At 42.5% G+C, this 25,645-nt stretch overlaps 1 protein-coding gene across 9 annotated transcripts in view; it reads left to right on the forward strand.

The window, feature by feature from the left end:
* carmil3 (capping protein regulator and myosin 1 linker 3) overlaps nucleotides 1-25,645 on the forward strand; it is a 62,693-nt gene that overhangs the window by 16,598 nt on the left and 20,450 nt on the right. For 7 of the 9 annotated variants that reach the window (XM_025052370.1, XM_025052369.1, XM_025052366.1 and 4 more), the window contains 14 exons: nucleotides 1,747-1,797; nucleotides 2,304-2,363; nucleotides 2,438-2,559; nucleotides 4,776-4,870; nucleotides 5,172-5,242; nucleotides 5,546-5,619; nucleotides 10,851-10,926; nucleotides 11,689-11,777; nucleotides 13,031-13,125; nucleotides 14,787-14,873; nucleotides 15,530-15,639; nucleotides 15,975-16,052; nucleotides 19,518-19,594; nucleotides 24,338-24,445. In XM_025052370.1, the coding sequence (XP_024908138.1) occupies nucleotides 1,747-1,797; nucleotides 2,304-2,363; nucleotides 2,438-2,559; nucleotides 4,776-4,870; nucleotides 5,172-5,242; nucleotides 5,546-5,619; nucleotides 10,851-10,926; nucleotides 11,689-11,777; nucleotides 13,031-13,125; nucleotides 14,787-14,873; nucleotides 15,530-15,639; nucleotides 15,975-16,052; nucleotides 19,518-19,594; nucleotides 24,338-24,445 (1,193 nt within the window). The remainder of the gene's footprint in view (nucleotides 1-1,746; nucleotides 1,798-2,303; nucleotides 2,364-2,437; nucleotides 2,560-4,775; nucleotides 4,871-5,171; nucleotides 5,243-5,545; nucleotides 5,620-10,850; nucleotides 10,927-11,688; nucleotides 11,778-13,030; nucleotides 13,126-14,786; nucleotides 14,874-15,529; nucleotides 15,640-15,974; nucleotides 16,053-19,517; nucleotides 19,595-24,337; nucleotides 24,446-25,645) is intronic. The other 2 variants (XM_025052367.1, XM_025052371.1) reach the window with 1 other exon arrangement.

Below are 25,645 nucleotides of genomic sequence, written 5' to 3' on the forward strand. Positions count from 1 at the left end.
CATTAACTGACCTCTGACCCCTGAGAATTTAGATTAGAAAAATAGGAAGTTGATATCTGATCATCATCATCATCATCATCCCTAACATCAGAGGATCCAGGTCTTGTTTCTTATCCCTCTCTGCACATCGTTCTGGGAACAGTACTGTTAGAATTGTTTTCTGTTTTCTTTTTTTCTCTCTGCTCTCTGCTGCTCAGACCCAGAGTACATACATTACAGAGACCTGGAGTATTGATCCTCTCTAATGATCTCTCAGTTGTCTGAAGGAAGAGAAACTTTACACAGGAGTCCGTGTTCAGCATCAGACGATCGCATCGGCCGCCGTCACAGAGTCTGTGTTATTGATGCCTTTGTTGACATGATGACGGCGCCTGTCAATCTGGGAGGCCTTTGTAATATGACCAGTGTACGCTTTGGTTCTCTCAGTCCACTCACTCTGACTCTCACCCCCTGTTCTCCACGGATTCTAAAACAATCCTCAGCACCCCATCTTTCTCTCCTCTCCTTCCCGGAGTTACAGACACACCAAACGTTTTGCGAACTTACCTGGACGTACAATCCCACGGTATAGTGTGGATGTTTCACCGGTGGGGGGATCGTTCCGTCTCTTTTCGTTGTTCTCGCTCTTCTGTCTCGTCTCTGCGGGAGTCCATTATGGATATAGGTTTGGTAAAGAAACGGGGCTTATCTTTGAGGCCAATTCTTTTTTTCTGTAAGTTGTTGGAGCAGAGAAGAAGGAAACCTAAAAAACCTTATTATTGAAAGGGAGAAATCCAGTGCTGTTATTCCCCGGCCTTGTCTGTATCTGTCCCTCCTCCCTCCTCTGTGCATGTTTCATTTGCTTTCTTCTTCTCACCGCCACTCTGCAGGGCGCCATTAGCCATTCAACACACAGGGGCCTGGAGGAATTAGAAGCGACAGAGCAGAAAAGAATAGAAAGAACTGCAACGGGAAAGGACGACCAGGGAATCTGGAGTTTGGAGTGGGAGGGGGGGCAGTGGGGGTGTAGTTGGGAGCAGACCAGACAGGGAGATTAAGGATTAAATAAGAATATGGACTAAAAGAACAGATTTCCATGGAGATGAAGAGAAAAATCAGAGGAATGACAGGACGCCGTGACGGGAATTATTGACAGGCCAGAAATGGAATCAGAGAGAAAAGCTGAGAAAGTCTTAGAGAACGAGTGGGTGAAAAGGCATCAATGGTCCGTGCTAATTATAGGTTTTTGAATTATGAATGGGATTAATTACACAGGCAAATGTGAACACATCCCAATTATCTTTTTTTTTTCTGTGTCCACGACTCCATTAAATATTTTGGCACCATCACACCTCCTTTAGTTCACCCCCCCAGACGTCTTTGTCCTCTTTGTCCTCCTTCTGTGCTCCCCTCTCCATTAGTTTCCTCCCTGACGCAGTGAGGCATCTGTTGAATAAATGTTACACTGTTGTTTTTTTTTTTTTTTCATCAACACAACGCAGACCAATAAATTGGACTGTCACATGACCTGCCGCCTACCCATAATATTTCTTTTGACACAGGCGCTTACATGCAGCATCATCATTATCTTGCTAATGTCTAGGGTGCTTAACGTGACTTTCGGGCTGCGTTGCTGACCCGCAGAGATGATCCGCTCTCTTTATGGAGTGTTTGCGCCACGCTATTTTTTTTTTTTTTTTTTTTGCTGCCATTTGCATTTTGCATTTCCTGCTCTGAGACAGAAAAATAAATGTGTTCTTTCCCCAGGTCCTGGCTACATGGAGACTGTATCTTTTTGCTGTCAAAGTGCCCACCAAGGTAAATGCCCCCCCCCCTTCCCCACACACATGCACACACACCCCCCGCTCCTCCCACACTCTCAGTGGAATTTCCAGGCTCTTATTTACCTGCTTTGATGTGACTGTACTTTAGAAAAGAAGTAACAGAAGAAAAAAAAGCGTTTCGCAGTGGGAATGTGTGTGAGTTACAGAAGGAAGATAACGACTGTAGTGAAAATCATTTCATTGAAAGATAAGAATACGCTGCTTTTTTAATAAATAGTTTCAAATTAGTTCTACTACTGAGAGGTAATGAGTCTTTTAAAAAAGATACGCTATTAGAGTTTTCCAAAAAAAAAAAAATGGAATATTACCTCATTATTGTTTCTTCATTTAATTTGAAAAAAAAAAAACACATTTTAAAGCACATTACAAACCTCATTGTTGGCAGAAAATACCTTGAAAAGTCAGTAAGAACCTCGGTGGTTATAATCTTGTTGTCGGACCTGTGTAACAGATGAACTGTTGTCTTTCTGCTGACCTCAGGTGGAGGTCACCTTCAACTTCCTGGAGATCCGAGCGATGAACACCTACACAGAACACCAGGTAAGACCGATGTCTTTACTGACGCGTCGTCCTCGGCTGTGACGACGGTTCAAACTCATGTCCTTGTGCCACAGGTGATCATCGATACAGATAAGACCACCTTCTCCCTGAGACTTCAGAACCAGGACCAGCTGGATCACATGGTCAGCCACATCAACTACGCTCTCTTCAGGATCTTCAACAACTCCATTTATGCGTAAGCATCACTGGGCATCTTTGCCTGCAGCCAGTTGTCAAGTCTTTGGGTGTGTGTGTGTTGGACTGTGTGGTGGAGGAGCTTGTTGACAGTAACAGGACCTGGCAGTGCAGAGCAGATCTGGCAACTCCACTTTGGAGGCCAGCACTTCATGTATTCTTATGCCGCTCCAGCTTCTGTCCAAACAACGTCTGAGTCACAGCTGAGATTAACGCCCAACAATTGCTGGGGTTGAATCAGCCGTCTGACACTGAGTGGGCCGCTACATGACAGCAGTCTGTGTGTAGTGGGTAGTTTTTATATACAGTATATATTTATATTTAGCTAGCTAGCCATACTGCTTTCACTCCCTGAACCACCACTGAAGATTATGGAGTTTATGGAGTGAAAGCAGTCATTACTGGTATGAAACCAGCAGGGGGATAAATTCACTCCTCCAGTCTGAATCCCCCCAACCCGTACATTATGCTGCCCCAGCCCCAGTGAATGTACAGTGTGTATTCCCTCATCTGCAGTGCCATTGATTCTCCTCCGTCCATTGACCTGCGCTCGGTTATCTCCACACTCTATCATCTCTCAGAATGGCTTTTTTCCATTAGAGCGGCGGCTGGAGAATTGCTTCTGCTGAGAACATTTAAGGCAGAATAAAGAAGAGAGGGAAACACAGAAAGAGATGTTGTTGTAGGTTGGATCACAAGGCCTCAGAACTGATTGGAGCCGCTGGGAAAGGAACCTACACAGTGGCGACAGGGTGAAGATAACAGGGACACACACACATACCGTGTGTTTACACATCAGGGACGTCGGCTGTTTGTTGAGATGAGACAAGGATTAAGGTCATGGACATGGTCAGGTGTCTCCTGTCATTCGTTGACAAATAGGATTAGGGCGGGACAAGGGGGGGGGCAGTACAGTGATGATTGGAATGTGTTGCTTTGTAATCCTATCAAAAAGCTGAAGAAGTCCGACGCAGTGTCATCTGCATAAATGTTGATGACTTTGTGATTATGGAGTGAATTCTTTTTTATTTACTTTCTAGATGCTGTCATTATATAAACTGAACCAATCCTGGTGGAAAGAAAGGTTTCTGTCTCTGTAATTATCAGGGAAATGACGGCTTCTTTCTTCACGTTACAAACGCTGTCATCAGTTTTTACCCAGCTTTGCTCTCAGGATAATAACTTTAACTCTAACTTTAAGAGAAAAAAAAGAGAAGTAGATGAAACAGAACAGCGTCCCCTCCAACACTGCCCCCTGCTGTTACTGCCTATGTCCTCCTGAGACTCCAGCACTCCTGGCCTTGTGTCACAGATGTTTACCAGGCAGTGTAGAAACTAGCAGACAGTACAGTATCTGCTCCGACAGCAGTGTCACAAACACAGTCAACATCACAGACCTTTAAATTCCCATTTTGGCTGTAATGAAAGAAAAAGTCACTTCCTTCCTGTGGAGCGCGTCCGTGACAGCGTTGTCTGAGAAGGTGTTTTTATTCAGAACAGTAGCTGGCAGGCTGAGTGCAGGGAGGGAGGGATGGTTGCAGTTATTTCATCAGTCATACCTGGGAGCGCTGTTGTATCAGTGCACCGTCTCAGGGGTGTTGGAGTGCTTCACTTAAGCTGCAGAGAGTTTAGTGTCTTGCTCAAGGGCAATGCAGCTCAGGGAGAAGTCGGAAGAGAAAGCTTAATATTTATCATTAGATTTTTCTTCTTTTCTTTTTTTTTTTAACAAAAATGTAATTACAGCCAGAGTCACTCTGATCCAGACTCATCAAGGCAAGCATTTGAAAACGGCTCACCCAAGATGGTTAACGAGCGTTTGGCCCAGGGGACGGCAACACGACACCACCATCTGAACAGCCTTTGGATAAATTGCTTTACGTATTTGTACAGACAGTTGTGGTGGCCTCAGGATAGAACCTTAATGACTTTGGTGACCCCATTATTCAGTTTGACAGAGCGGGGTCTTTGTCTGAGACCACTGTGTGTCGCTTGCTGCCTGATGTGTGACATCAGTATTTTTATTCTTGGGCTGAAGTCCAGCTTTGACTCATCGTTTTGAATGTGTCTAAATTTGCCTACACTGCTCAAAAGAGAAAGTCCTCGTATAAGGAGTTAATTTATGAATGTGTCAGATGATGGAATAATCGGTGAATCTGCAGTGTAATCAGCTTTAATCACCACAGCCGACCTATCCTGTCTGACTTCCTGTTCTTTCAGCCCTCCAATCTGTCGAGCCGAGGGAGACGAGGCCGAAGGAAACCAAAAGTTTTCACCAACGTCTGAACTGTCGCTGGAGGCCCAGAAGACCTGTGGTCAGTCTGCTGCCTCCTGACACACACAGACACACACACACACGGGTGCATGAAAAAAATAATGTTCAGTGGACACCCACATGCACCGTTGACGACTTCAGTCTTTTTGATTCACCTCATCTGAATGTGGATCAGTGGACCAGAGTCGGACCAGGTCTAATTTAAGTGTCACAGTCCTGTTAATCTCAAACTCACTCTCCGTTCGACCATCCCTGTCTCTGACTTCCTGTTCTGTAAAGTCTGTACCTTCATAAATACCCTTGCTGTTTGACCTTTCACCTCATGAATCGTCTTGTTTCAGGAGGTTTCTCTGAGACTTACGAGGCTCTCTGTGACTACAACGGGATCGGCTGCAAAGAAGAAGTCCAGTGGGTGAGAATGAAGCTGGCTCAACAGTTACATTTAATTTAATTAAAAAAAAAAAAACTATGGCTCAACAGTTACATTTAATTTAATTTAATTTAAAAAAAACTTATTTCCTTGCATATTAAATATCTAATTTCAAGCACCAAAAAAATATTTTACAGCCAAAGAAAATCAACAAAAATGAACAGAATATTTTGGGGAATTTTACCAACTTTTCTTTCTTATTTCTCATGCACAGTTACCGATTTCTTTCTAATCCCTCTCTCTCTCTCTCTCTCTGTGTCTCTGTGTCTCTCCCTCTTCCTCCAGGATGTTGACACTATCTACCACTCTCAGGACAACAGGGAATTCAACCTACTGGATTTCAGCCACCTTGACAGCAGGTGACACAGTTTCCTGTCATGTCAACACACACACACACACACACACACACACACAGTGTGATAACAACACATTAAGTTTTTGACAAAATGCAATTAACTACAAACCACAAACTTCAGCAGTTCAGTGTGTGTGTGTGTGTGTAGATTGTTTCTCCAATACATTGAGTTTATAATGAAACAGAGGCAACAGGGTTATAACCTCAGTGTTAATTTGTAGCTGTTTACATCACCTCCAGGGTGGGGGTGTGTGGGGAGGGAGGGAGGCATTTAAGGGGCAGCAGGTAATTGGACCCAGACTCATTATATCAGATATTTATCAGTTCTGTCACTGTTAATATACCAGTTGACACCAGCAGAGGTTTGACGTGCACTTTATTCCCTTTATTTGGTGTGGGGTCTTTTTGTTGCCCCCTGACACAGCTGGGTGACTGACTCCACCAATTATTTAGATTTAGTTCATTATAATTTCTGATGAGTTTGCACAAGTGTAAACGCATCACGTTCCAGGACTTCGACAGCTTCTACATCACTTTAATTGTCCAGGTAGTAAGTCTTATCAAGTCCTGGTCCTGGTCCTGGTCCTGGTCTCTGTTCAGACTTGGTTTCCTGTTGCATTATTAAATGCTCCTTTCTTCATACCACAGTCTTTCTGAGGAAATATTTTTCTCTGCAGACGTAAAAAAACAAACCTGTGGTATTTGAACTTTTTCAACACTTATTATTTTATAAGGTTATCCTCTCTGGTTAACCACTGTCTTACTGTAATGCCAGGCTTCTGCCGCTTCTGCTGCCACTTGTCCCAAAGGTATTGAACAACGTACTGGCATAAAGGCATGAGTCGATGTATGACTGCACACAGTAAGGAGGAGGAGATTGAACAACGTACTGGCATAAAGGCATCGATGTACGACTGCACACAGTAAGGAGGAGGACTATTTGGGCTGAGGTAGAACATGGTGTTGTGGTTATGTTGATGAATGACATCTACTCTGCCCTCTTCTGGTTGAGGAGGTGACTTGTTAGCCGGGTGAATGCTAACAGATATTTCAAACTGGTTACTTATTTGGTGACGTATCTCCTCCGTGGCCGAGGCCGTAGTTGTCTTAGGTGGCATTAGTTGAGTCTATTGACAAATAACCACGTTTGTAAACTCACAGTTTTCGGGTCTTCACTCTCCTTCTGATTTACTTTCTGTTCCGCTCTGTTAAACTTTGGGAAAGATCACAGAGACGTGGAAGCATTTTCTTGTCAGGCAGATTCCAGGGCTCGTAAACAGCTGTACGATGCCATATGTCTTCTCCTCTTCCTTCCTGCTGTTATCCTTCCTAGTCTCCTGTTTCCCTTTTCAAACATACTGAGGAGCAGCACATGTGTCACTTGAGTGATGCCGATCATAAAAAAGACTTGTGAGCCTGACGTGCAGATAGAGAATTCAGCCCGGCTTTCTTTGTTCGATTTTTTTTGGGGACGGTCGTGTCCTCGGGAGCCCTGGGGCCTGTGCGATATTTCTACTTCCTTGTGCAGCAGCGACAATCCTGACTGGAGAGGATACATTCACACTTGAAAAGATACGTCTCATCACAGCCGCAGAGCATTGCAGCGCTGGTAAATCAAAAGCCCATTCATGGACGTGTGATTGCGGCGGCAACTCATGAATACATTAATGTGGTATATTGAGAGCAAAAATCACTGCATCGCTGTTGTTTTTCCTCTGATATTTTATAGGGAGCGTGAAAGACGTTTGGCTTCCTGTGTTTTTTTTAAGTTTAGTACAAAAACCAGCTCAGTCATTCTTTCTGATTTTCTGGACCGACTGATGTCACAGTGAAGAAGATCAAAGATCGAACTGTGAAGGAAACAAATGAGTAGAAAAACGTGCAGAAATTAAACTTTGGACGTCATGTGACCTCAGGTGACAGATGATGCTTGCGGTCCAGCAAACTTCATCCCATCACATTCCCGTCCTCTTCCATCTTCCATCTTTTGCCGCGTCTTTCGTTACCGTGAGTGACAGGACAGTTATTTTTCTGCTGACTGCTGTCTGTCCAAACAGTGTCTCCCATCACTCTGCTGGACTGAAACATGACACTGTTTATCTCTGTCACTGTCCTGCGGCTCTGTTATCCACTTCCTCTTCACTGTCCTGGGTTTTATTTCCCCCTCTGTTATGAAGAAGCCTTTCAGCCACAAACAACACTGTTTAACAATAAAAAAAAAGAAAAACCTGAGTAGATGGGGTGAGGGTCGGGGTTCATATCCACCACATGGACGGGAGTTGGGTGTCCACAACTTTGGACTAGGGAGAAGGAGGAAAAAACAGGACTTTATGTCTGGTTAAACAGTATTTTAGCCGAGGTTAAAGTGGGTTTTTCAGAGCAGCTATGTAGAAGTTTCCACGTTCGATGCCATCGTCCCCCAAATCCCAGATTTGGTGGTGAAAAGTAAAAGGTGTAAATCCTCTGTCACACAATCAAAGGAGTGATTATTCTTATCTTGTTGATCTCCTTCATCTTCGACTTCCTCCCTCTAGTAGGACTGGAGCTCAGGGTTCCAGAAATGCAGCGTTACCTTCATAGCTGGGAAACTGAGTGTGTGTGTGCTGTTATTCCGTTTGTGTGAAAAATTGTTATGCTTTGCTGCCCCTAGACATTTTCAGGGCACCTTTTGGACTGACTGCTTCCACACTGACACACACACACACACACACACACACTCTGGGTGGGATGTCAAACTTCTCTGTGACTTTGCCTCTTTTTTTCCCCCGTGTTTTTTCCCTGTCCTGCAGCAGGACTGTATTTCCACAGCTCACTGCTGCCATCTGCCCCACCTGTCACCGCTGCAGCCCCTGACTCCTGTTCTGTGAAGAACCCCATTATTGAGTCTTTACAGGATTGTTGCTCAATCACAATCTCACGCTTCACTTTTCCACCCTGAGAACAGTGGGTTGGCGTGAACAGCAGGCGTCGCTGGGAAATGAATGATTAATATTTAACAGTTTGAGAGAGCGCTTTCCCATTAAATCCGCTCACCTTTGACCTTTGCTGTGTTGCCTAGATGCCGACCCGATTTTGTTCATTCTCTGGCTCAAGTATTTGCCATAAATATTAATTGCACCCGCAAGGCAAGAATACCATATCTTGTCGACCTCTGCTGACCTTCTGTCTGTCTCTCTTCGAGACTTTGTCTTCGACCAAATTGTTACGTTAAGTCTTCTGAGCATGGTTACCGTCCTGAGAGGACGCCGCCTGTTTATGGAGGACGGTTTTATTGGGAATGGTTTACGACCTTCCTTTAAGGCGTTTCGTATTCTTACCCACTCGACGTCATTAACCCCTTCAGGCTAGACCTTTATGTTCTGGCTAGACAGGCACAATCAGCTGTGAATTAGGTCAAGGATAAGTTCATGGTTTGTTAAGTTGTATTAGTGGATAAAAGATTTTATTTTTATTTTGTCATGTTGGCCTAACCTCACATTAGTAAACAGTTTCTCTGCTCTGCTCACACTCCACTTCTAAGTATCTTCTAGCCCTGAATTTTTCATCAATTCCTTTCCCTCCTCTCTTGCATAATCGTTCCCTGTTTTCTGAAGGGGCTTCACTTTTTTGTCGACTTCATCTAGAAAGGAAAAGGAAAACCCTGCACTTTTTGAACACACTCATTATGTGTTGCCTTCCTGTCCTCACCACCAGGCAATCTGTGGTGGCGGCGTTAACAAATAATTTGACCTTTGACCTTATAGAATGATGCTAGTCCTCGGTACACATTCTTGTGGATCCTACAAATGAGATATTAAATATAAATGAGTCGGACTCTTTGCGGCTTTGTGCAGATTATGCAGTGTTTGCAGTCTGCTTGTTGGCAGCTCCGTAGTCACTGGATCAGAATGTTTCATTCCTCCCACATTCTCTTCACAGAAAGGATTTGTTTGTTGTTGGTGTTTACATTTACAGATTTGTTTTATTACCTACCAGCAGTGCAGTCTGTACAGGCATTCTGTAAAATGACTTCAGGAATATCTGGTTAGACGTGGACTGTGTACATCTGATACAGATACAGTACAATCATCTGACAGTAACTTGTCAGTTAACGCAGTAGTGATGTCACTAATGTGTCACAGTCATCAGGTGACATCAGTTTATTAGCCCACAGTTTACATGGGTGGTAGCAGTGTGCAAATATGAATTTGGAATCCAAAAGAAAGGATTATTTTATTTAAAGGATTACCCCAAAGGGTCCCAGGTCTCCATGTTGAGAAACACTCTTCCAGGGTATATAATGCAGTAGTGTTAATGGTACCGCCTCCTCATTGACCTCATGTTTTCCTACATGTGAATCACTGCATCAGAGATAGAGAATCAAACCGTCGACAGATTGACCTGCTGCGTCAAACACGTCTCCACCGCCACGCTGCAAGACGGAGTGAGACATCACAGAGGTCAATTACACGTCCTGCTGTCAGCACACGAGTCAAGAGGCAGCGGTGATGATGAATGTGGACATGTGCTCACACACACACACACACTGATGGCACTGGTAATGAAAAAAGCAACTTGCTGCTGCAGTTCCTGGTAGTAGGAGGCGCCCTGGCCAGAATTCACCCTTACTCTTTCATTCATGTCGTCTCTCTCGCCTCCTCTTTTCCTTTAATGCCTCTCTGGGCTCGTACTCTCCTCTGCTGCTGCTGCTGCTGCCTGTTTGTCTGCTGATGTACTGCAGGTGCAGCAGCAGAGTGGCTGCAGTTGGACCTGGGAGGATTCTGAAACTCCAAACCTGTGTCTTCTTTTTTCATCTTGACTTTGTACCTGGTCCCCTGCAGCTGCCTCGGTCTGTCTGTGTATCAGTGGATGAAGCAGTGTTGAGGATCAGGCTGTGGCTTTATTGAATAATCCACTGACCCAGGCATCCATCTCTACATCTCTCTCTTTTTTTTTTCTCACTCTGTCCCCCCTCCTAACTCCCCCCTCCTCCTCCTCCTCCTCCTCCGTGTGACTGCAGTATCAGTCATCTTTTAGAAAGCAGTCCGGCCCACACTCCTCTTTGTCACCGTGATAAACTGCTTTAAACCAAACGGGCAGCAGAGAAGAAGAAGAAGAAGAAGTTTGGCCGAGGATGATGTGAATTTATGGATCAGTGACATCAAATGTTCTGAGCAGATGGAGTTGGCTAATTTTAAAGACTTTTGATTTAATTTGTAACATGTTTTCCTGTGTGTGTGTGTGTGTGTGTTCCAGGGACTTGGCAGTCATCGTGGCATCCATTGCCTACAACACCTGGTTCACCAAGCTGTACTGCAAAGACATGCGCATAGTAAATATCTGTTTTATTTTCACCTTCTCTTCTGCCTCTTACAGTCTTCATCACTTCATCTTTATCTTATTTTAAACATGATGTTGCTGTGATTTCTTTACTGCTATATCAAATTGGATTATTACATTTTTCTTATAAAATGTTAACTCTCACGACATTTTTTACACATTCTGTTGATAATGAGAAAGAAAAAGTACAAATTTATTTTTTTGAAAACACTAATTTTCGTTGCTGTCAGTGTATGAGGGTGGGTGGATTTTTCAGACAGGAGAAGAAGTTATTTTTAAAGCTGAAAAAGTCGACCCGTGTTTTACTCTTTTTTTCCCCAAAATCCGTTTGCACAGGATTTAGATCAGTGGTTCCCAAAGTAGGGGTCGTGGCCTGTAATTGCTCTGCACAAATAAGCTGGGAAAAATGATAGTGATGCTTGACCTGATTTATTAAAAAACAAAAAAACTCAGAAAGTGCTGCCAGATCTGGAGACATTAAAACACTGACATGATTTCAGACTCATCATCTGGGCTGGTGAACAGCAGGAAAGAAACCCCCCACCCCCCACCCTCACCCTGGTACCATACCCGTTACCCCTCTGATTTGACCCAGAAGTGTTTGTTCCGGTCGTGGACAGGAAGCAGACGATAATGAGAGTTATTCTTGGTCAAACCCAGAGCTGGTTTAGAATCAGAACAGTCCAGCTGTAGAGAACCTTCGAGGTGAGACCTGCTCTCAGACCCTGTCTGTCCTCTGTCCTCTCTCCGTCAGGGGTCCGAGGTGGTGGACCAGGTGCTGCACACCGTCAGCAAATCCAACAGTCTGGAGGAGCTGACTCTGGAGAACGCAGGACTCAAATCGTAGGATGTGTTTCTTCTCCTTCCTGCCCCATCATGACTCATCATTATTGATAATCAGCCCCATGTCTGTCAACCTCCCCCTCCTCTCCCCCCACACCCCGACTCCCCCAGACTGTTTGATTTAATTATCCTCCTCTTTTCCTTCCTTTTCCCTCACACCTACACCTGTCAAACCTATTCCCACATTTCCTCCTTTATTTTTTTTTCATTCTCCACCTTCACACTTCTATGGCACCTCTCCACTTTTTCCTCACCCTATCACCCCCCTCCCCCCACCTCCTCCTCCTCCTGTCCTGACCTTTCCAATTCTGTCTCTCCTCCTTGTTCTTTCACTCTCACTTCTTCTAACCTCTGACATTTCTAGCAGAAAAGCTAAAACACTCTCTTCTTTCTCTTGTCAGGCTCTGGCAGATTTATTCAACTCTCCATTGAAACCTGTGTAAAAAAAAAAAGTCTTATTTTTTTATGCACCGCTCTCATTATTTAGAAAAGCTTTTTTTTTATTTAACCAATAATTGAGATGAATGGTCTGCCTCTGGGGCAGGATGATTTACTGCAGAGGAGAAGTTACAGAGAATTCCATACAGTGTATTTGTCTGCATTAAAGTCACTCCTTATAAACAAAGTCATTAACATACAAGTCACAGCGGAGAAGAAGAAGAAAAAAACTGTCAGGTAGAGTGACAAAATCAAACTGGGCTTAATGGAAATCAATCATTCTTTTAAAAGAGTTATATTAATTATTAATAAGTGTAATAATTAGTAATAATATAAATTATATATATATATATATTATTTTTAAATTATTGTTATTATAATAATTATTCTCAGAGTCTCAAATCCAAAGGACATTAAGCTGTCGTGTAAATTTGGCATTTACTCCCCCTACTGGCTCTGTTAAAGGTCAGCCTGTGTTAAAGAAAATAAGCCCTGACTGTTAATAATGTGTTACATCATGTTAACATTTGTTACGACAGATGACGGAGAAACGGCAGAAATTTTCCACCATTCTTGCGTACATTAAATCAGATGCTCTGTAATAGTTTGGGGCTGCATTTTAGGCAGTGGTGCTAGATATGCTGGTTGAAGTAATGAGATGGTCCAATCAGAACAGACAGAACTGTGTCTTCAGTTTGCCGTTAATTTAAAATCAATTTCATTTCATCATTTCTTTAATTGATTGATGGCCGTGGTATTTACGATGTGATTTTTTTTTATTGCTAACATTTTCCTTTAACTTGTTTTGTCTCCAGAGACTTTCCCCAGAAGATGGCGTCGGCGCTTTCAGAACCCCCCCCCCCCCCCATCCACTCTCTGAACCTGGCTCACAACACGCTGGACAACCAAGGTACTGATGTGGTGTCTGTGTTCTCCACCGTTACCAGTACATTCTTTTACCTGTTTTCTGTCCTTGTTTAAACTCCGGTTCCTCGGCTTCACCCAGTTTTTCATCTTTCTTTTCATTTCTACATTTTTTATCCTCTGTTTGCTGCAGCGTCTTCTCTTTAGAAAAATGCTATTATTTTACCGTTCTCGCCCACAGCCTGCCACACTTCTTCAATCCAAGTTCTTACGTTTTTTCCTTACACACACTCACACACACACGCTGGTGTTATAAATGGACCAGGACACATTTTCTTTTTTCTTGTTAGTGTGAAAGTGATGCAAGAGTGAAAGAGTTCTTTGTGCTTCTGTGTTTGAATTTCAGGGTCAGGCCTCACATGAATGGTTGGTTATTGTACGAAGTTGATTCTGTTTTCTCACACGTGTCACTGTAGTACCGATGAATTCTCGGCAGGATTCACGTCCTGTGGAATCTTGAACTGAAGCAGAGAACAACCTTCAGCTCCAGATTAACGCTGCGCTAACAATGCGATGCTATTCAGTGCTTTTCACATCAGGAATTCTGCGTTTTGTCATTTCATTAAAGGAAATAGAACCGAGAAAATGGAGAAAAATCTAAAGTGTCGACCTTGTAAAAACATCCTTGACGCTGGGTTCAAATCTAAAGTTGTGTGTTTTGTGTTTGAAAAGCACCAATGTTTTAGAGGTGGCGCTCAAGAATGTTAGGAATTGCATTTTTGTCCAAGTTAATTGGTTTATCTGTTAGTATGAATACAGTAAGCTGCCAAGAACGCTGACAAAATGTCAGAATGTGAGTGAAAATACTGACTAAAGTTAGAAAATGTGCTTCACAAAAAAAAAAATATGCACTTTAAAAAAAAACAACACACAAAATCTTCTTGTTTATTTTCATATGAAATTCTAACATTTTTAAAGCTACAAAACGAGAGACTAACACCTGAAAATAGCTGAAAATCCTAAACAAAACGAGAGACTAACACCTGAAAATCCTATAAATAGTTTCATTAACATGAATGTTTTCCTAATCCTAATGAGTGTTTATGTTGTTAGCTACAGGAAGTTGTTCACAGCTCGTTCTGTGTCGTGGTCTCTGCAGCAGCAGCAGGTGCAGCGGAGAACTGTATGTGGGAGAACGACAGCTCTGTTTAGTACCGTACGTGGGTGTGATGTTATTTTGACTTTGGTTCACCGCTGGGTTACAGTACACAGTACAGTACACAGAAGTTTACTCTACACTGGGTTTTTATCTCTGACTGTAAATATGACATGGGCCGACCACCAGGACCCCCACTGTGTCCCCCAGAACAGCTGCTGTCCTCACAAGGTGGAGGTAAAAAAAACTCAGCTTTAACACTGTCCTCACAAGGTGGAGGTAAAAAAAAAACGACATCAATGGTCAAATTAGAACCAACTTTTCACCGAATCCTTTTCAGACTCTGAGAGAAATAAAAGTTCCAAATCGAGGAAAAAGAACAGATCATCGGGTCATTACTGCATAAGACTGAATAAAAAAACCTTTGCTGTAGAGCAGTGGTCTCAAACCTATGGCCCGTGAACCAGCCAATGGTCAGTAAGTTTGGATTCAAACCTGCACTCCTTTAATAACAAGGTCAATCCTCTCTGTTTTTTGTTCTACTTCTCCAGGAGTCTCCAACCTGATCCAACAAGTTTGTCGCCTCAACAAAGGACTCCGCCTCCTCAACCTCTCCAAGACCTCCCTGTCCTCCAAGGGTGAGAACCTTCCTCTGAGACACCGAGACGACACGTCCATTAAACGGCACAGATGTCCAATTACATTTTAGAAATGTGACAGAAACGGCGTGTCTAATTCTAAAGACTCCCCTAAATGTGCGTTTGAAGTCGTTTCTATTTCGGTTCGGCGCTTTGACACACCACCACGCTGCCACGGGCTGCAGGCTTCTGTTTTCCTGGCTGACATTTAAACAGAGATTTAAAGAGACATCTACATGTACAGTCTGATCCGCCTTTCAAATAATTATCACGGCAGAAGTTGAAGCAGTTGATCTTTCTTCTCTTTGATATCCTACAAAGTCATTAGCGCTGCAGTGTCCCAGTTTCCCCACACAGTTTAGCCTCTCGCTGTCATTGTAGCAGATGCTAACAGATAGCTGTGGTCCTGATGAGGATGTGTGTGTTAATAGCCTCATAGTTTTCTTTATGATTATCTCCGTCACTCACTCTTGGTGCTATGGAACCCTCTGACCTTCATCATGTCCTGCCAAAAGTCTCATCTAGCGTTGTCCGATATTAATCCTCTGATTTTTAAAATCGATTAACAAAATGACCCGCAATGCTGCCATCTAGTGACTTAGTTAATGTAATGACCTAAAAGCTCAGTTGTGACGGTTCTCTCTTCTTCACCGTAGGTGTAGTTTCACTGTCTCAGGCCCTGTGTTCCAGTGACGACTACTCCAGTACTCTGCTGCACCTGGACCTGAGCAAAAACCCTGGGATTCTGTCTGGAGAAGATGCCACGGTGAGGGACATAAATATATGTACATAAATATATATGATTATTATTTTTTGGGTGCGCTTTGTATTCAGGTGCAGTCAATAGTTTGGAAATTACAGTTGTAATTTATACTGCATTTATTCTACTTTGTACCTAATTTAGAAAGGTTACCTCATTTCACAAAATTAATTCCCAAACTTTTTTCAACTCTCACTTTTTTTATTTTGATTTTAATCAAATAATCTCCGTGTACTGCAACCCATTTTTCATGGCCCACATCACATACTCTAATGGTCATGAGTCTGTCCAGTATTCTAGATCATAAATAAAAGTAAAATGAATAGTTTTCACCTTTGCAGAACCTGTACCTGTTCCTGGCCCAGCCCAACTGCCTGGTACACCTGGACCTGTCTGGGACGGACTGCACCGTGGACTTGGTTCGTATTCATTCCGTCTCTGTTTTGCGCTCATCACCGTCTGATCTTGTCTCTGGGATGGGATTCAAGCCAAGAGACGGCCAAGTGTTCCACCTTGAATTTAAATCATACGGCAGCCAAAGACGGTGTTACCTTGACTGACTCTGTTGTTCTCAGTGCGTCTGTGTCTTAAGTGGTGCTTAAATGCTAATAGTGGGCTGCGGCAACAGAAGTGGGAAGCAGCTTCTGGAATGATCCGATGATGCAGTGTATGAATAACAGCCGTGATGGTGACGGTGGAAGTTTCTTCTCCTCTCTGTGCAGTTAATGGACCGTTAGACAGCTTTGTGTTTAACATTATTTAATCATGTAGAAGATCAAGCTAATACTAGGAGTTCTGATTCAACTAAAACATTTAAAGAAATATATAAAAATACTGGTTAAATGTTTACATAAAGAAAATAAAGTTAAAGCATGATATTCCGGTAGCTATAAACAGTCCTAACAAGGACAGTTTGGGGCAGATAATAAAGACCTGGGTAAAATATTAACATTAAATGAATAGTGAAAACATGAAGCAGAATTAAGAATCTAAAAAAACAAACAAAACTAAAGCTAGCTAAATCATATAGCATTCAACAAAAATAGAAAAAACTAAAGCTAGCTAAATCATATAGCAACAAAAATAGAAAAATAAAATAAAAACATTATAGGAAATGAATAAAAAATAAATAAATAAAATAAAAACATTATAGGAAATATAGCTAAAAGTTAGCGTTTGAAACTAATAAAGTGAAGTAATAAATGAAACAAGTCGTCAGTGAGTGTGAAACAGGCAGAAAAACGGCCGTTAAACTCTGCAACGATGGCACTTCTGCCTCGCTCCGTGTGTTTAAACAGTCTGAGACTAAGTGGAAAACTGGCCAGTAAACAGTAAAGCTGACAAAATAGTCCTTCCTTAAAGTGGTTTATGAAATCCTCTCCTCACCGTCCTCCTCTTCACGCCTGATCCATTTAACGTCTCTCTTCCCCGAACTCTGAAACCCTGAGGAGCAGCAGTCGTCTTGTCAGGCTTCACTTTTCACCTGTGAAACTGTGAATCTTCTCATTCTTTTAATGCAGGCCATAAATTTACTATTGAACCAAACGCTTGAATGAAAGTCGCTACATTTTTTTTGTCCTTTTGTTGCCAGGTGCTGAGACTGAATCAGTTTCTAAAAAGTCTTAGAGAAGAAAAGTTTGCAGTTTGAAGCTGCTGATTCATGTCCCAGTGGGGTTTTTTAATTATCCTCTTATTCCTTCAGAGGGAATTTTAAGGTGTTTACCTGCAAGATGGAATTATAATTCTTAGCTGATGTTTCATCACGGTCGATTGGTCATTTGCGGTGATAGATCACAGCGTCACACAGAAGTGGATTTTTCCTGATTGTTTCCATTAAACTAACGTCTCGTAGTTTTTCTTATCCATTTCATAGAAATTCTGCTGCTTCTACTCGAGCTAATTTTTTCAACCAATATTTCACGTACACGGACCCATCTGCTGGTCACATTTAATTTAATATTTTGATTTCTCTCCAGCTACGTTTTCTTAAATTTATAACTGTTAGAGCAAGTCAAAAATCTAAGATGACTAAAGAAAAAAAAATTTAATTTAAAGTTAAAAAATACTATCAAAACATACTTCTTCAACTTCAATAATTTACGGGGTTGTTTTCTTTCAGAGATTCCAAACTTCCTCACTTTTTTTCAATATATAACATTTATGACATTTATGGAAAAAAAAAACCTTTTTAACATTTACGTAACCTAATCTTCCTCCCTCTCTCTTTGAAAGAGCGTTTTAATATGTAATACAGCGTCCCTAAATGTTAGTTGGTGTTGAAAACATGGTACTGCACTCTGTTGTCTGTGTCTGTGCCAAGCTGAGTTGACGCAGCTCCCTCCAGTCCAACAGTGTGTCTCTATTTTTTCCGTCCAAACATGACGTTTAACAGACACAAGTCAAGTCCATAGAACAAACGGGTGAACTGTAAGTAATTCAGTTTTATTCCTGGTACGGCCCGGAGCTGTAACACGATTACACGTCTTATTGCCTTTCCAGTGCTGCTACCAGGAATTAGCGGACTTCTCTGATGGAGGAGCACTTCCAGTGTGCTCTCAGAAAAATACTGTCGGCCATATTTCATTCAGCCGCTGCAGCTCCGAGCCATTAACCTTTCAAACAGAGCGGGACTTTGAAATAATTAGGAGAGATATGTGAGTGGTCTTCTGGGGGGTCCACCGAGGTCTAATTAGCTCAGATTCATGAGTTCCTTCTCTTTGTTTAGATTTGGTGTTTAGCATGAAGGGTTCTCTTCTAAAAGAGGTTTTACATTGGATTCACATTCAGGATTCCATGTGTAAAAGAGCCGAACATGAGGTTACAGCTGTGGATACATGGATATTTTTGTTATTCATTTTCATTCAAGACTAAGTTACAAGAGCTAAATGAATGCTAACGATCCTGAGGGTCTGTGTGAGGAGGAAACAAACACCTTCATTCACACTGCAGTTTTCACACCATCACCAGATCAGTGATCGCCTTGGAAACAGAGAACATCAGAATGAAAATGGATTTGACTTTTTTAAACACTAACATGTTTTGTGTCATGTGGAATATATTTTTTTAGTGCTGGGTAATTCTGGGTGGTTTTACCTTTGGTCTGTGTTACCGAGCCATGACAAAGCAGAGGAAATCCAATCATACAAATGTCTACAGTTTATACAACATGTATAAATCATGGACCTTTGTACTTGTCAGACGCAGTCGTGGACGACACACATTAGTCATCGCTCTTCTACCAAAACAATAACTCCTCCGTTTATGATCTTGACACAGTTTAACGTCCTGGTCACATGTTCGTACAGAAACAGTTTCCTCCCGTCTGTCTCACGGCTGACGTCCAGCAGATGGTCATAAAAGACCAGTCTGTTCACATAAAGCCACTGTCAGGACTGAAAGTGCCGTGCTTGGGCTTAATGGACTGTACTCATATAACACTTTCATACTCCATTGACCATAGAAATGTACTGGAGCTCTCACTCACCCATCTACACACACACGCACCCACACACACATCTACCTGACCCAGATTAGTTGAAACTGTGATCTGCTCGGTGCCTTGTATTTTTCTGCTTGACTAAAAACAGATCATTTAAAGCCATCGCTGTCATTTCTTCACTCAGTAACACATTTATTCACATTATTTATTTGGTATTTATTTGGTATTTGATTATTTAATACCGTTTACTCCACATTTATTCACATTATTTATTTGGTAAATACCGTTTACTTCTCATTCATTACTTGTCCTGTTTGCACCGCAGTGATGTCAGTGTTGATCAGCGTCTGTGCTGCCCTCACGTCCTGGTGATGTTGTACAACACAGTCAGACCTGCTGTTGTTTTATTCAACCGTCTCCGTGTGTGTGTGTGTTTTCCTGACAGTTGTTCGGGGCGTTGCTGCGGGGCTGCTGCGCTGACCTCTCCTACCTGAACCTCTCCAGGAACTCCTTCTCCCACAGGTGAGGGTTCATCTCCAGTGTGAAGACTTTCATTAGGGCTCTTCTTTACCCGAAACACACAACAACAACGACAACGACAACAACAACGGGGTAAAACAACACCAGTTTTCTGTCTCAGCCGAACAGTTCTGGAGGGATTCCAGTCAGAAGGCTGCGAGCAGAACAAACATCGTTTATTTTCTACCGTAGATGAGTGTGTGGCCCTGGACCACACTGACAGAACCAGTGTGTACACTTGACTTGCTTCCTTCATTTGTTCTGCCCTGCCTCGAAGTGTGTGTGTGTGTGTGTTTTCTTGGTACAGCTAGACTTGTGGGGATATTCTTTTGGCGAATACTGTTTTTTTCAACGACCCTTAGAGTTAGTTTTAGGACTGGATTAGGACCACTGGATTAGCGAGTGCTGTATTCCTTGGCGTGTGTGTGTGTGTATGTGTGTGTATTGCAGGTGTTTTCTCATCTTGGTTTGGTGAACGTATCTGTATCTGTTTGCTAACAGGTTCACTGTCTGTCATTAACATGTGTGTACATGCCAGCAAATGTTTGTGTTTCATTGTGTGGGTGCGTGCATACATGTGTGTGTTTACTTATCCAGCAGGCTGAAGCATCCTCTCTCTCTCTCTCTCTCTCTCTCTCTCTCTCTCTCTCTCATCTTGTCGTCGTCCCCTGAGCCCCCCCCCTCTTTGGCTGCTCAGCATATTACATTACAGAGTAACGGAGAAAAATGAAGCTAATTTTAGACGGTGGTTGTTCCATTCTTCACGCTCCCACGCCTTCACTTTTCCTCCCTGTCTGTTTCTTCATGTCATCTCCAGCTCTCCATCAATCTCAGAGTCAATTCTGGTCTTTCCCCGGCCTCATCTCTGCCTAATGGCTCCTCCTTTATTGCCCTCCTTCCTGGGAGATTTGAGTTTGGGTGATGTCTGGTTATCTGTTTGTCTGGGAGGGGTGAAGGGGGTGGTGAGACGGGGTGGAGTTTGAGCTGAAGAAAAAAAACATACATTTTTTGGGGCAAAGTCAACTGAGAGGTTGATTACAGTGAGGTTTTCCTTGTCTTTTCTGCCTCATCGCTGCTTTCCTTGTCTCTTTTTACCACTTCCTGCCTGAACTGGACTTTTTTTTTTAACCATTCTTCGTACCACTCCATTGCTTCCCTTCACTTCTTTGTCTTTTTTTTTCTTCCCACATGTCAGTAATCTGGTTTCAAACAGTCCAAGGTTGTCAATTAGGAGGACGACGTTCACGTGTGACTGCTGTGACCTTGACCTCCAGGTCGACCAATGTTAGACTCGCTTCTCGGTGCACAGCATGATGTCATCACTGAGATCGTTGAGGTTTACCGTTGGTCATGATTTTGTTGTTGCATTATTTTTTTACCCATAACCCCGCAGTCCTCGTGTCGTGTTAATTCCATACAACAGAGGTCAACAAGGAGTCTCAAAAACAAGAACATTTCCATACAACAGAGGTCAACAAGGAGTCTTAAAAACAAGAACAAACGTTTTGTATCGTTTGAATAGCTGAGCAGAATGATCTGTAAAATAACATGTGAAATCCCTACATTACACCCGAGGCCCAGTTGGATTTTCTTCTGTAATTCCTTCTTTTTTCATCTTTATCTTTGAGCCCCTGTTCTTATATTCTGTCCTCTCTCTTTATCTGTCATCATTTCTCTGCACCACTGATTCTTTGCGTCTCCTTCCCTCCATCCTCCACCTGCTCAGAGTTTGGCTCCAGCCGGTCACAGCTGCACACGGGGCTGAGACGACCTCAGTGTTACAGTGACAATGTGGAGCCATGAAGCTGAACCCACCTGATAAGAAGCTTCACAGCCGCCGCTCATGAATATGGAAGGGGCCACCTCAGACCCCGTCCTCCTGCCGCCGCACACACACATTCACACACATTCACACACATACACTGGTGTTGAAGAAACAATGAGCAGCCCATGTAGATAGAGTTACACATGTACATGTGGTAGGAAGCTGCTGATACCGCCCTCTGGAGGGTGTTTAGTCTGACGCCCTGTCTGCTCATGCGACACCAGCCGTTTGACAGTCTGTATGCTAATGATGATGAATGGGTCACAGACGAGCCCCCGTCACGGCCACTCTGAGGTTATCACAGGTTACGGAAAATGTGTCTGTGAAGCTCTGCCTCTTCACTTTTACAACGTCTTCATCTGTTTTTATTTCACATCTCCCTCGTGACCTTTTCATTTTTATGCTCCTCATAACCTCATTTTCCACCTTATTTATCCCTCGTTTCCTTCCTCTGGGAGGCTAACCTCTTCATCCTCATTTTAAAGTTCACCGAGGGACGTTGGTGTTTTGTGACACGGTACTCAGTCAGGTGTACTTTGGTTACAATGTGAGGAAAAGATTTGTTGTTGTTGTTTCTAATTTGTGAGCTGACCTCAACTTAATGAACAAAAATTATTCTAACATAAATAAAAGGCAGCTAAAGCTAAATCCAAAGAGGTGAAGATCTGCTCGTGTGCATGAAGAACATAGAACCTGGAACGTCCTTGGTACATTTGTGAAAGAACGAGCCAACATGGCCGCAGCGTCTGTGTCTCGACTTTAACAGTGAAGTCAAATCGATGTTTCAGGTGAACGAGGGCAACGAGAGTTTAGACTCTTAAGGCTCAGAGTGGAGCTGAGATTGGAAGGTGTGGTGATTAGTCATGAACCTCTCACCCAGTCACATTATGACTCTCATTTCTAGTCAACAGCTGTGCCAAACGTGTGACAGAACAGGCCCAGCAGCCAGACAGAGGAGAGAGAGAGAGAGAGTGTGAAGGGAAATTTGTCGTTGTTAGAAAACTGCAGGATTTATCATCTTTTCATTGGGTTTTCAGTACAATTTTGTGCTCAGAGTTTGAGAGTGTTGAAACAGAGTTGAAACAGTGGTTTATCCCCTGATTCTAGATAGCAGCTGGACGATGGATGGACAAATATGTTTTTTAAAGCAGCCTTTTTTTTTTGTACCAAGGACTAGTCATCTGCTGGTATCAGCTGTTTCTGCAGACCAGTAATACCATGTCATCATTGGAGGATCATTAAATCTGAATTACCTATTACTTTTTTATGAAAAGGGAAGAGGATATGATTGGAATGAAGTAAATTAGTAAAACTGAAGTGCATTTTTTTTCACCGTGTCCCACTGTGACCCGGTACTAAATGACCTTCACATACTTCTTGTTACCAGAAGGATATGAAGTCCTTGTGATTAAATTTCTTAAATTTTCCTCCACCTTAAATTATAACCCGCGGTTCTTTGTAACTTGACGAAAAAACATCAGAAGAAAACGAAGTTGGTAAAAATGTAAAATTGTCACAGTGCTGTGACTGAGATGAAAGAGAGTCGTTCTCTCAGCCATGACGTGGATTTATATTTGGTTGGTAAACTATTCAAACCAACGTTGACTCCACACGGAACAAAACAAACGCGGGCCTTTAGACGTAAAGCCGACAGTTTGACAGAACCAAGCTGCGGAGAAAATAAATGACATTGTTTCATTTAGATAAGTGAGTGTTCATTAAGAGAATTAGTGCCACCTGGGGTTCATCTGAGAGGATCAGTCAACGTGGGAACGTGAACCCCAGCCTGACGTTTGGTGGTTTAAACAAGAGTGGTATTAACAGCATGGAGTCTTTCATTTCCGCTGACATGAGGAGATTACAGAACGCTACCAAATCCTTTTGGCTAATGATCTGTGGACTCATTTAAACACTGAGTATCTACTGTATGTGTGTACCTGCAGTTCCCCATAATCATTTACTCTGTCTTTTTTCTCATACGATGGAAGAGTGGGTTATACTGTTGCCTTACAGCAGGAAAATCATTCATTTCTCACCATAATCACAATAGTCCTGAATGGGAGTGAGCAGCAGAGGATGAGTGAAAAAAAATGTATTTTAGTTGGTACAACTGGCAACTTGTACAGCAGCGTAGAGCGCCGTCTCTGGTGTAGTGCTGTACACCTCCAATAACAATAATACATTATAAATTCAACCTAAATTGACACCAAATAAACACTTATATGATGTTGAGACAGTGTGAATATGACAGTGAATGGACGGTTGTCTCTGTGATCCACTGTGGAACTGTCCAGGGTCCTGAACTCTCCCTCAGCCCCTCAGGAATTAGTCGGTAGATGATGAATGAATTAACTTCCTCTTCAGACTTCTCTCTCAGTTGTTGTTTCGTGTTATCTGCCCTGACGTGGACCAGTGTATTACATCCATCCCTTTTCTTATTCATTATGACTTAAATGGCCGTTCCACATAAACACAGCGGAGAAATATTCCCTGGCATTCTTCTCTAGACAGACTATCGCTCTGCTCATGCCAACCATGGGCTGGATAATTGGTCAACGCTGTCTTTTACTTGGAGGCAGTAATTAATGCCAACCTTTTCCTTTCTGTTTGCTTGATATAATACTGACCTAAATGTCAGCATCTTCCTTCATCCTCTCCCTCGTCTCCTTCTCCTTTTCCCCCTTCTGTCACTTCTTCTCTTGTCTGCGGAGAACTCTGTCACTTCTTATCAGCACAACGCCACCTTCTGTCTCCTGCACTTTTGTCCTAAACAGTGTCTTATCTCTTCTCATCATTCTCCCACTGATCTTTCATCACCTGTCTGTCTGGAGTGCTGCGTAGAATTAGATTGTAATTCCTTCCCCTTTGTTGTTAAAGGTTTTTCCTAACACTGCATCATTCTGCTCTTTATCCTTCTTTAGCAGAAGAGGCAGAGATTCTTTGCCAACTTTCCGCCAGTTCTTCAGCTCGGCTTTCAGCCTGACCCAGGTCAGCCTGGCGTCCATGAAGGTCCCTCCTGATTCGCTGAGGTGAGTACCTGTCAAGGACAATTATTCAAAAAACAAAAAAGAGTTTTTTGACCAGTTTTATTTATTAGAGCTTTGTCGAGTCTTGAGCTGCGCTACGTTTTATTTGATCGTGGTTTTAAGCCTCAGTTAGGAACAACTGCAGAATCACTGAAAAAAAAAAACAGTTTCGCAGATGCAGCTACCAGAAATAAAAATTAGAAAGAACAACCTTGGGAAGATTCGTGAATATTTTTAGGGTGGACATGCAGACGTTTCTGTACCTGCGTAGGAGAGGGGGTGAGAATCAATGTTGGTGACCCCTGCTGACAGAAGTCTGCTACTAAAGGTTTGGCTAAATCTGGGTGACATGTTCCCAGAGTTAATTGCTTGTCAAATTAGCGCTCCACCTGGATATAGATGGTTCTCCTCTTGGTCCATGTACCAGAGTCTGGAGACCAGTTCTCATTTACATCATATGCTGTAGCAGTGGAGACTGGTACGAACCAGGGACAGGATGTCAGGATTCATGTAGGACTAGACGACGAATAAATTCCATTTCTGCCACCGAAGTTTCTGAAATACATTTTGTGTATTTGGTATTTGTTCTGTGTTTGCGTCTTATTTATCTGAGGTGCTAACGAGTGCAGACACAGAGGCTGTAATTAGGGCTGAGACAGTGAAGTCCTGCAGTTATTATAGCCTGGTATAATAATATGACCAGTCCATGGTTTCCTGTTGTTTTCAACCGTTTCTAACCTCATGTTACATGAAAACAGCGCCAATTAATTCCACACATCGGGCCTTTCAAGTCAGAACACCAGAAATACCCAGTAATCAGGTTTTTACTGGAATACTTTATTAGTATTCGTCATCGGAATCTTCCCCAAAACCTGAAATAGGACGGTGAGTCGTTGCAGTTTGATTTCTGGGATTATTGGCTGTAATAGATCGTTTGGTAGTTGATGGTTGACAACTGAAGCTAAAGTTAATGAACTCGTTGTTCATGCTAATTACAGGTTAATTAACAGCCCTGTGTTTAGAAAGGAGACGGTTTTACCTCCTACTAATAATGAGGTACTGACAGTGGTCACATTAAAAAGAAAAAATGTTTTATTACATAAATGTATCAGTGTTGATTAATCGCTGAGCTAATATTTTTCTTAACCATAATTTATATTTAAAGTATGATCCTAATACTTGTATTTGTTGTATTTTAATTGT

This window comes from Cynoglossus semilaevis, chromosome 20, assembly GCF_000523025.1.
Source record: "Cynoglossus semilaevis isolate Cse_v1.0 chromosome 20, Cse_v1.0, whole genome shotgun sequence".
In the NCBI taxonomy this organism is placed as follows: Eukaryota; Metazoa; Chordata; class Actinopteri; order Pleuronectiformes; family Cynoglossidae; genus Cynoglossus; species Cynoglossus semilaevis.